Source organism: Pseudocercospora fijiensis, assembly GCF_000340215.1.
Source record: "Pseudocercospora fijiensis CIRAD86 unplaced genomic scaffold MYCFIscaffold_1, whole genome shotgun sequence".
Taxonomy (NCBI): domain Eukaryota; kingdom Fungi; phylum Ascomycota; class Dothideomycetes; order Mycosphaerellales; family Mycosphaerellaceae; genus Pseudocercospora; species Pseudocercospora fijiensis.
In genome coordinates this window covers 4,976,477-4,987,615 of record NW_006921532.1, presented here as the reverse complement: position 1 = coordinate 4,987,615, position 11,139 = coordinate 4,976,477, and the positions used below count along the sequence as shown (strand labels likewise).

The 11,139-nt window shown below is 51.9% G+C and overlaps 5 protein-coding genes across 5 annotated transcripts; 2 read left to right on the top strand and 3 right to left on the bottom strand.

Annotated features, from left to right (window-relative positions):
- Nucleotides 1-1,533: 1,533 nt before the first annotated feature.
- On the bottom strand, nt 1,534-2,741 carry MYCFIDRAFT_26823 (uncharacterized protein; the record flags this gene model as incomplete). Its single annotated transcript, XM_007921591.1, has 2 exons — nt 1,534-2,195; nt 2,246-2,741. Coding segments are annotated over 2 exons (1,158 nt in total), but the record flags the coding sequence as incomplete, so codon positions are not given.
- Nucleotides 2,742-3,268: 527 nt separating this feature from the next.
- Nucleotides 3,269-5,316, top strand: MYCFIDRAFT_28264 (uncharacterized protein; the record flags this gene model as incomplete). Its single annotated transcript, XM_007921665.1, has 4 exons — nt 3,269-3,499; nt 3,570-4,334; nt 4,407-4,969; nt 5,025-5,316. The coding sequence occupies 4 exons, from the start codon at nt 3,269-3,271 to the stop codon at nt 5,314-5,316; spliced, it is 1,851 nt and encodes a 616-aa protein (XP_007919856.1).
- Nucleotides 5,317-5,430: 114 nt separating this feature from the next.
- Nucleotides 5,431-6,419, bottom strand: MYCFIDRAFT_192553 (uncharacterized protein; the record flags this gene model as incomplete). The annotated part of the gene is made up of 4 exons (XM_007923246.1): nt 5,431-5,535; nt 5,609-5,814; nt 5,948-5,970; nt 6,025-6,419. The coding sequence occupies 4 exons, from the start codon at nt 6,417-6,419 to the stop codon at nt 5,431-5,433; spliced, it is 729 nt and encodes a 242-aa protein (XP_007921437.1).
- Nucleotides 6,420-7,078: 659 nt separating this feature from the next.
- Nucleotides 7,079-9,481, top strand: MYCFIDRAFT_185079 (uncharacterized protein; the record flags this gene model as incomplete). Its single annotated transcript, XM_007923245.1, has 5 exons — nt 7,079-7,094; nt 7,159-7,284; nt 7,344-8,248; nt 8,315-9,062; nt 9,276-9,481. The coding sequence occupies 5 exons, from the start codon at nt 7,079-7,081 to the stop codon at nt 9,479-9,481; spliced, it is 2,001 nt and encodes a 666-aa protein (XP_007921436.1).
- A 180-nt stretch (nt 9,482-9,661) lies between these two features.
- On the bottom strand, nt 9,662-11,139 carry MYCFIDRAFT_149024 (glycoside hydrolase family 16 protein; the record flags this gene model as incomplete). The annotated part of the gene is made up of 2 exons (XM_007923244.1): nt 10,649-11,139; nt 9,662-10,592 (listed from the first exon to the last, which is right to left on the bottom strand). The coding sequence occupies exons 1-2, from the start codon at nt 11,080-11,082 to the stop codon at nt 9,662-9,664; spliced, it is 1,365 nt and encodes a 454-aa protein (XP_007921435.1). The 5' UTR covers nt 11,083-11,139.

Here is an 11,139-nt window from a genome sequence, read left to right as displayed (position 1 = left end):
GGGCCGGAAGGCCGTAGTAATAAGCTATTCTAACGTAGTAGCTTACACTATTAATCTAGTAAGCTCTACCTTCGTAAATAAGAATTGAAGTAATATACTAACACTTCTATCTAGGCGTGCAAGAAGGCTAGTCTAAATTCGCAGCTTTTTAACTCTAGGGTGCCTAAGGACGCTAGCTAGCGAACAGAATTAATCGTAGAGTTCAATCGCTCCTAGACGTCGGGCGTAGACATTCTCGTCTACTCTATAAGCGTAGCTAAGCGTAGCTATAATATAGTCGAAGCGAACTTATTGCTTATAGCCGACCTTGACTAGAACCTTATAGCAAGTAAATAGGCGAAGACGAGGGAGAATCGGGTAGGCTAGAAGCGCAAAGTAAGAATAGTTCGATACTACTCCTATAGCGTACAGATCGAGCATTAGATATTAGACAAAGAAGAGCTAGGCAATGCGGCTCTAAGATCCTTTAGTACGAAGGTTGATGAGATAAGAGAGAAACGAGCAAAGAAGGGTACGGGTAAAGAGAAGGAAGATGCTATTGTGCTTAACGATTCGGATGACTTCGGTACGGGCTTCGTCGGAGACCAGGATGATGAGCTTTAGTGTAGTAATGCCGGCATAGGCTTGTCGTTATCGTACCAAATAGCCACGGTGGTCTGCTGTTGGTCGGGACAGGGTCGCGAAGTGTGAGAGACTGGCACGAGATCTGTGTGTGAGTGCTAAGCTGAATTTCTTCTTCAAGAAGTGCTGCGCAGCACAAACGATTCCAAATTCGGAGCACTATGCGAGCGAGTACGAATCCCACCCATCATAACATCGTCCTGTGCGCCTTGCCGAAAATGCTTCCCAACCATCATCCATTCTAACCAACCGACGCCGGATAAGGAAATTCGACTACGGGATGTATGTACTCGTGCAAATGTCCGGTCATCGCTTCTTGACGAATGGACTTGGCATTTCCTCGCCGTGCACGTTTGCATTCCATTTGGCCGGGCTTTGCGACAGTTCGACCAGCGTGCGACCGCGAATGGGTGGTCTGTTCTCTTTCTCAGCGGCCACGGAGAAAATGTTTCTCTTCAGAGGCTCAGCCGTAAGGCGCTCCTGCGCGCCATTCCGACGGGGCGACAGTCCTAAGTTCTTGAACTCTGCGCGCATGGGACTTGGATCCGCCATGTGGACGTCCATCGGAGAGTCTCTCACATGCAAATTGCAGTTGGCAAATGTCTTTGCGCGCATCATTGGCTTACGTGCAGTCTTCTTCGGTGGAGCCTTTGTTCGGCGTGCGAGTGGTGACACTTCGTCAGGCTCTTCTGCAGCGATGTCTCCGAGCGAAAGGGACGTCAGCTCCTGCTCAATCTGCGATTCGTCGAGGTCTGGCAATGATGACGCATCAGTCTCTGGCAGCCTGCTCGAGAAAGACGTAAAAGCAGAATGATCTCTCTTGGCTGGCGGTGGAGTGCTGGACCGCACGTGTACCGATGCATCGCTCGACCGAGAGCTGTGGCTAGCTGGCAAAGACGCAAGATGCAGAGACAGCTTCTCCTCTGCTCGTTGCTCAACGGCCGTCTCGAATTGGGCCAGTAATTCAACCCTGCTCTTTTCCGATGCCTCGTGAACCTTTTGATCGATAGCCAAGGTTGCTCGCGCATGCCACTCCATCTCGACCTTTTTGTTCGATTCTCGCAACTTGGCAATCTCTGCCTGCAGCTCCTGCACCTGCCTCTGCGCCGCAGCAAGCTTGTTCAGGGCAGAGTCGCGTTCAGCCTGCACCTTGTCGAATTGGCCAAGTGCTGTTTGCTGTTCCAGCTTGGTTCGGGCAACCTTGATATTGGCGACAGTCAATAGTTGCGCACAATCTGGTCGTTGACGTGGATCGGTCTTCAAGCACCACGCAATTGCATCCGACAGGTCTTGGCTGTACTGCGGCGGAAGAGGCTTGATGTAGCCTTTCTTGATCTTCAACACCAGCTCCATATGGCTGCGTGCCTCGAAAGGCACATTTCTAGTCGCAAGTTCGTAAATGATGCATCCCAGGGACCAGATGTCAGAATGGTGTGAGTAACGCTCTGCTGCACAGATTTCTGGACTCATATAGAATGGTGTGCCCACGTACGTGCTCGCAAAGTCGTGCGCAGCGATGATCTTGGACAGCCCGAAATCTCCCAGCTTCACGCTGTTGTTCTCACCCAAGAACACTGAATCGTTAGCAAATTATCGATCAATGGCCGTAGCGAAAGAAGCTTACCATTCTCCGGCTTGAGATCGCGGTGCAAGATGACGGTGTGGCCCTGCTTGCTCACAAGCGCTTTGCCCTTCCGCACGTTACCCTCTTTCCCAGCTGGCGGTGGGTCCTCGCCATAGTGGCAGCGATAAAGCGCTCCGACAAGTTGCGCAAATATCGTCCATACGAACTCCTCGTCCGCCATCTTGTTCCTCTCTTTCAGCTTTCGGATGTATCCGCCGAGATCGCCGTTGCCACAATACTCCATGTATAAGTGCAAGTCATGAGACGCTTTTAGGTGCTGTCGGTGGTAGTACTGCACAATGTTGGGATGTCGCAGGCTTTCGAGGATGCGTAATTCTGCGTGTAGCTGTTCCTTCTCCCGCTCGGACATGCGCGTGTAGGAGATCTCCTTGCGGCATATAACCTGTCCATCTGCCTTGCGTCTGACTTTTCGGATGATGCCAAAGCTTCCTTGGCCAATCTTCTCCAGCACATCGTAGTCGAGGTCGGAGGCCATGTTTGCTGTATGGTTTTGCTCGGCGTGTGGTGTTCTATGTCGGGTTATGCCGGGTGGTAGTGAAGGACTGAATGTATGAAAGAAAGGACTAGAGTAGTATGTTGAGCATTAACGAGGTGCTCTGTGTGTACAGTGGGTACATGTGCAAGGTACAATGTTAGACAAAAGAGCACTCGAACGTCCAAACGATCCCCCAGTGCAGCAATCTCTGCTGTCGGTAGTAAGTGCTTCGTAGCGGTGCGGTGCGGTGCGGTGGTGGAGCTCGAATGGCAGCTGGTGATGATGAAGCCGCGCTGTCCCGGTGTTGATCTGGAGCTCGAGCTTGGTTGACAGGCCAACAGTCATGCGGCATCCGTCTCAGCCACCAGGGTCCATTCGTGTGGCGGACCACCGCCGCACCGCGTCAATCGTTCACTTATACGCTTGCGCTTCTTCAATTTGAACTTTGAAGATGTGAACCTCTGCAGACTGCACATCCGCTGTCGGACCTTGTAACTCCCTAGGCACATCTAATCCCCTCCAACGAGATGGCTGGCACGATCCTGGGAAAACATCAGATCGAGAAGGCCCTGTATGACGAGAAGAAGGAGATCTCGGCAGGTCGCCTGAAGGAAGAGAATCCATTAGACTCCAGCGACGAGTTTAGGAAATTCTGTGAGGCGTGCCGGCGAGGAGATCTCAAGGCGTGTCAAGAGGCCATCAGTACGGGCATTAATATCAATGCGCGAGACGCCTACGATTACACGCCACTAATCCTTGTGAGTCGGCTCCTTTTCCTCGCTATATGGGTGATGTCTTGCTCAGAGCTGATGCTGATGCGATAGGTAGGCGAGCCTCTGTGGCCATTATGAAGTTGCGCAAATGCTGCTTGAGCAGGGTGCGCTCTGCGAACGAGACACTTTCCAAGGCGAAAGATGCCTCTACAATGCGTTAAACGATCGAATCAGGAATCTGCTGCTCCAATACGATTATAGCAAGTCGACTGACCCTCTACAGCCATGGGCTGCGCACATCACGAGTCTACTCACGAGGGAAACGCCGAAAACAGCCGACATCACGGTGCAGGCCGGCGAAGACAACTTCGAATTGAACAAGTTTGTGCTCGCCGCACGCAGTCCTTACTTTGCGCAGAAGCTTGCTGCCGCTCCCGAGACCACACACTGGAAGCTATCAAACAACATTGCTCCTCAGGCATTTGACATTTGTATCCGATACCTCTACATGGGTGAAGTTGGCGCAGACTTGGGTGACGGCGAGGAGGCGCAAATTATCCTGACCGGTATCGATAAGCTCAGCCGTCAATTGGAGATTCAGCAGCTCTTTCAGGATATCTTGGCTTCGGGCGACAGGCGACAAGCGAGGCAAAGAAGACAGGAAGAAGTTTCCAGAGGTCGGGGTCAGGTTGAGCAATGGTTCAAGAGCAATGTTCTGCAAAACAAGATGACCGTGGACAGCGACAAAGCAGATGGCGTCAAGTGGGATCGAGACAATGGTATATTTGCGGATGTTCTACTTCGTGCCGATGACGAAGATAGTGAGGAAAGCGAGGAACCCGCTGATGCGACTGGGACTGTGCGACGAGCTGACGGGCCTGTCGATGGCGTCCCGATAGGACACTTCCAAAACCAGGCTTCACGGTCTCCTTCACGACAACGGAAGCCGAAGCGCTCGGTGCTCTTCCCTTGTCATCGAGCTATGCTATTGCGGTCTGAGGTCTTCGCCACCATGTTTGCATCGCCATTTCGCGAAGGCCAGGAGTCGAAACACCTTCGAATTGTGCCTGTTGATTGCTCACCCGAAGTTCTCAAGATCATTCTGACCTTCCTCTATACCGATCAGGCTGATTTCCCTTTGACAATAGCATTAGAAGTGCTGCAGGCCGCCGACATGCTGTTTATTGAGAAGCTGAAGCAGAGAGCGGCACTGCTCATCAGCACGTTGGGCAACGGTAGCGCCAGTGTTGTTGAGGCCGAAAATCCAAGGGGCGATGTTGATGTCGAAGATGTGATTGACATTTATGATGTCCTTCGCGCTGGGTGGGATATGCGAGTCCAGCGTCTTGAAGAGTTTGCAGCCAGATTCATAGCCCACAGGCTAGAGCGATATATTGACGAGCCAGAGTTCAAGGAGTTAGTAAGGGAGTCTGCGGCGCGAGTTCACGCGCGTCAAGAGACGGACACAGTTGAGCTCGTTGATGATATCCGCTACTATCTCAGCGAAAGATTCAGGTAAGTGCTCTGATTCTTGGTCGTAAGAAGAATGCCTCGTTTTGACATTTCGCAGACTACGCTTCGAAGACTCTGGAATTGACGAAATGATGGATGAATCCATGAATGACGAACTTGCGGGACACGCGAAGCCAGACGAAGAGGACGACGAAGGCGTTGATGTGACCTCGGAAGATATGCCTAGGCAGGAACAGCTCCCGACAGATCTGGAATTGATAGAAGGAGGCGTTGTACGCACATTAGACGGCGACATTGCGGGCGATGAATTCCAGCAGGATGCACAGAACTACAAGATATTACTCGCCAAGATAGATAATATGATGGAAGAGCTAGGACTGGACGGATAGACCTAGATTGATCAATGCAGCATGCAGTAAATTCAATGTCTCGATATACAGGACATCGACACCATTCTCGTCCATTGGATGACACAACCTCTGTCCCGATGCATCCTTTGCACTTTATCCAACAACAGCAGAGGGGCCAGGCTTCTTTAGCACACCTTCGAGAATGGCCATGAACTCAGACTCAGCCGAAAGCCAGGGCGTATGATCGCAATCAAGTACCTACGAAAAGCGAAGGGTACAAGGTCAGCAAAAGACACAAAAATGAGGTGCGCCTTGAAGCCATCGGACTTACTGGTGTTGCAAGGTCGCGCACGCCAGCTTCCTTCAATCTTGTCGAGAATTTGAGGAGGTCCGGATCATACACAAGAGCTTTATCTTGCTTGGCGGCGAGATAAGTTACAGGAATGTCATAGTCGGCCCATCCCCTCCATTGAGTCTTGGTCGCGAAGCTCTCTATCGCTTGAGCCTTGAGAATTTGAATTGCCTTGTGAGCTTTGTCTACGGGTGTGGTGTTGTAAAACCGATGATATGGCTCGAGGTGGTGCGCCAGGCCATCTGAGGCAAGTCAATTGGCAGTCCTGGAGTATGGTATAGAATTGTATGCCTCGAGGTTTGCTCCTGGAAGACGTACTCTCATCAATGTACATCACATGTCTGGCGAAAACTGGTCAGTAGAGATGAAGGACTAAGCAGGGCTGGCATGCTCACGAGGTATTCCCATCCTCTATCAGGTGTCGACCTTTCGGCAAGATGAATGCGCTGATGTACAGGAGATGAATGATTGTGCCGTATTGACTGTCAGCGTGAGCCTTATGATGTTCCATAAATTCGGCGACAGCCTCGCTTCCACAGATGCCACCATAGCTATGCATAACAACGACGACGTCCTTTCCCGTCGACGCAATTTTGTCGATGGACTTAATGATGGTCTCAACATCCTTCGCCAGAGGACTCTCGACAGCAACCGTACTGGAAGAAGGAGATTGAGGCGCCTCCACTTGGTAAGCCTGGCCTTCTAATATGCGTTTCACGTTCGAGTAGTGGGCGGGTGTGTGCCACGCTCCGTGGACGAGGATCACACCTGGCTTTTCGTCGAGACCCATTCTCAATGGTAGAGGTAGCGTCCCGAGTGATGGATTGCGAGGGGCTTCAAGTCCTTGCGTCCTGCGTGAGAGAAGCGTCTTTTAAAGGCAGCCCGCTGAACAATAACAATCAGCAGAAACCCATGCTGTAGAGCCTACATGTGAGACAGCGCTGATGGCATGGCCAAAGGATGAGCCGCCTCGTCCAACTTAGGTCTCGAGTTCAGCTGTCGCGCAGCTATCGTGAGCCCTGCTGCACGTGCGTGATGGGCAGCAGCGAGCTCAAAATGTTCCAGTCTGGAAGAATGTCACAGACAACCGTCAGTGCTCTCCGAGAGTCAAATACGCTTTGCATAATAAGTTGGCACTGTGGCACAGACGCATTTTGTGTAAAGAATCCCTGGGCTACTGAGAATCCTAGTTTTGCTGACGAACGCCGAGCGAAACTGCCGCACACGGACACCGTACCGCAGTTCCCCGAGGTCCTCCGTACCATCAACCGATACGAAGCAGACGCAGGCGCAGACGCAGACACGCCTCGCAGCGTTCATGACATCGATAGGCCCTGAGTGAGTGAGTGTATAAGTTAGATTATCAGAGTACCATCCTGCACACAGCCAGTCTTCTCTGGCAGTCTCTGCATGGCATTCCTCCCCACAGTTTTGGCTTGAGACGGCGTCATGGCATTGAATGCAAGTGAGTACATCCACCTGCAGTCCAACAAGCTGCCACACATTAGCTGATGAATGATGTACATCAGCGACTGGCATTGCCATTGCTGGCGCGACTGCGGCCGCAGCTTACATCGATGCCAAATTCCACATCGCGAAAGACGTTGCTACACTTCGAGAACAGCGAGAGGTCCGCAAGACAGCCGAACGGCGAGGTTGGTCGCTCGCAAGCCACGATGCTGTGCGACGAAGCTGATTTGAAATGGCACCGCAGCCAAGCAAAACAAGAGGTCGGCATGGTATACATTTGAAGAACAGGCACGTTTGAGAAAGGATGGGCCTTGCATATGGTACCGAACAGAGCCTGGGCATCAACCAACGATTCATAGCTGGACAGACGTGCTCTCAAATGCTACGCAACTCGGCCGATTCTTGCTTGAGAATGGTGTCAGACCTGGCGAGTTAGTGGGCAGTTACTTGATGAACTCGCCCGATTTTGTAGTCAGCATGCTCGGCAGCTGGGCCATAGGCTCTGGCCTGGCTATGATGAATTACAACTTGGGCGGCGATGGCTTGCTTCACTGCCTGAAAGTAGCCAACGGCAAGGTACTGTTGGTCGAAGATGATGACGGCTGTCGTGATCGCATAGAACCTATCAGGCAGCAGATCGAAGCACTGAACATACGCGTAATCGTTCTGGATGCTGCTACGAAGAGCAAGATCCTGAGCAAGGATACAACTCAACTGGGCCACGAGTACAGGCAGGAGGTCACCCCTGGTCATCCACTCTTCATCTTCTTCACGAGCGGGACTACAGGTCTTCCAAAAGCGTGTGCGTTCCCAACTGTCGCACATCACGGTCTGACCTCTCCACGACTGCGATCAACGGGGCTCCGTCCGGGAGACGTGTGGTATGACTGCATGCCCTTCTACCATGGCACTGGCTGCACGGTTGCAATGGGCTGCATGATGAGCGGCGTGACTTTGGCCATCGGGCGGAAGTTCAGCGTGCGCAATTTTTGGAAGGACGTACACGATTCCGAAGCCAATGCTTTTGTGTATGTTGGCGAAACAGCTCGCTACCTGCTAGCTGCACCTCCGTCACCGCTTGACAAGGATCATAAGCTGAAAGCGATGTATGGCAACGGTATGAGGCCCGACATCTGGCTGAGATTTCAGGTGAGTCCAGGCACATGTCGTTAATGACCGGAATATCCGCTGACTCCAAGCGATTGGGCTTGACAGGAGCGTTTTAACATTCCTGTGGTCAATGAGTTCTTCAATTCTACAGAAGGCATGTTATCTCTGCTGAATGTTTGTCGAGGGCAATTCCACGCTGCGCATGTTGGTCATCATGGAGCGATACAGAGGTGGCTTCTACGCAATAAGATAATTCCGGTCCAAATTGACTACGAGCGAGGCGACACAATCTGGCGAGATCCAAAGACCGGCTTTGCTCGGCGGACGCCGTACGAGGAAGGCGGCGAAATCATCATTGCCTGCCAGACTGAGAAGGACTTTGTTGGATATTGGAACAATCCAGATGCAACCCAAAAACGCTTTGAGCGTGATGTGTTTAAGAAAGGCGATCTGTACTACCGGACGGGAGACGCCCTGCGTCGTGATGCGGACGGGCGTTGGTATTTCATGGATCGATTGGGCGACACGTATAGATGGAAGTCCGAGAATGTTTCGACTGCGGAAGTAGCTGAGGTGCTTGGCCGATTCCCGGGCATTGTCGAGGCAAACGTCTACGGAGTCGAAGTTCCTGGACACGATGGCAGGGCAGGCTGTGCTGCAGTGTTCATTCTACCTCAAGACCGGGCTACCTTTGACTTCGCAGGACTATTAGCACATGCGAGGAAAGGCCTGCCTGGGTACGCAGTGCCGATCTTCCTCCGCTTGATCCAGAGTCCAACGCCCATGCACAATAATAAACAGAACAAGGTTCCGTTGAGGAAGGAAGGCATAGATCTGGACAAGATCGCTACGGGTGATGCGGGGAAAGACGACATGCTTCTGTGGGCAACGCCAAAATCGACAAGCTACTTGCCTTTCTCCAAACATGATTTAAGCGCGCTCGCTGGAGGCAAAGTCCGTTTGTGATGGTATTCCGAGTAAGAATGTCGTCGGCCTACTCTGCTCTCATACGCGAGCTGAGCAGCTGGGAGGTTCGGGGGAATCATAGCTTGACTGCATATGGCAGGCTTTCGCGGATGGGGCAGAGCACTGAGGCCAAGAAATATCCTTTTCAAGAAGAAGAAAAAGAATCCTGTGAGCCTTGACCTGACTCCACGCAACGAGACGCGGAAGCAATGTGCATACTGCTTCATGCTGGTGGGCCTGGAACTCCACTTCAGACATGCAGCAATGCCAAAAAAGTCATTCCATCGACATGTGAAGATGCAGTAGTCAATTCTCATTTGACACTGCCAGACCGACTTAACGAATTAGTTGACCGATGGCGCTGCATCCTATCCTCTAGATTGGTTCTCACTCATATTCTCGTAGCTTTACAACCAAAGGCTCATCTACCCTGCATGACTTGCATTGTCCCACCAAAAACGCCCATGCGACTCAATGAAGGAAATTCTAGCAACCATTGTAGCCCTGCTGCTGCCACATCTTAACACTCTTGATGTTCATTTGTCCTTGCTTCTCCCATGTTGGGTACCACTGGTCACGTGCGTTCCAGAAGTCATGCTTGGCAGTGTCCGAAGCATCGACCCAAGGCTTGCCTGCGACGCCGTCGTCGAACCAGCCGTTCGTACCTCCAACGGCGACATTGAGAATCAAGTAAAAGTCCTGATCGAAGGGAGTGCTGTCACGGCCTGTCTGGCTCCACGGGTCGACGAGTCTGGTCCCGTTCGAATCCGAGGCGGGGAAATCACCCTTTTGCCAGAAAGGCTTGTTGAAGTTGGTGTAGAGGACCTGTAGGAGACGTGTGTCGATGTAGGTGAAAATGTACTTCTCGCTCCATTCCAAGCCAAATGTGTGGAAGCCTGCGGAGTATGTGGTGTGCAGCGATTCACGCTTGACGTTGTTTTGCCACCAGGCATCATTTGCTGCATCCGGACCCCAGTGCAATGCCGAAGAGACAATATTGTTGCCGCCTTGTGGGTAGGAGTAGTTGTTGCCACGGGATTCCATGATGTCAATTTCGCCGGAATTTGGCCACGGCCCGTAGGTGTCGTTGACCGGCAACATCCAGATTGCAGGCCACAACCAGTCTCCCGCTGGTAGCTCGGCGACAACCTCAACACGACCGAACTTGATGCTAGCGCCTTTCTTGGTGCTGATGCGAGCGGACTTGACGGGGTTGACGATCGTTCCGTTTGTGGTATTGGTCACGGCCACACAGTTGGACCAGAGATCAGAAGAGCAAATGCCATCCTTGAGAAGGTTGATTACGTTGTTGGACTCAACCAATTTCTCGTCTTGTAGACTCGGCTTGATTACGAGCATTCCATCCTGGACGAATGCGTTCTCGTCTGTGTTCGTAGTCATCTCGAATTGGCCATTGCTGCGGGGTTTGCGTTAGCGACAGGATGGACAAGAACTATGCATATGGTATCTCACCCAAAGCCTCCCACTTCGACCTCCTTTGTCCAAACTTTGCCATTGAGCCCAGCAGAGAAGTCGTCATCGAGGACTGGGCAGTAAGTGTGGTTTTGGACGGTCTGCAGACCTTCGTAGATCAGGAATGCGGAAAGTGCAAGACCGATGAAAATGCCAATGATTGGAATTATGGTCACCCATTTCTCTTTCGGATCCTTCTTCTCCAACCAAGGCTTTTCCACTTCTTCTTTGTTTATTCGGCGAGAGTGAAAGTATCTCGGTGGTGGGAGTGCTTGAATGGCAGTAGAAGATGCCATAGTTGATGCTGGCATGGATGCATAAGGTGAAGCGAATGGGTTCTGTCGATGCACAGGTTCGATGGGGTCGCTTTCTGGGGTGCCAGGCCTTGGGGTGTTGGTGGCCGTTGTGGTGGCCGTCCCATGGAAGGACTCCATGGCGGGAGGGGATTTGCTCACAAGCAAGCGACGGCAGTAGCGAAATCGGTGTGTTCA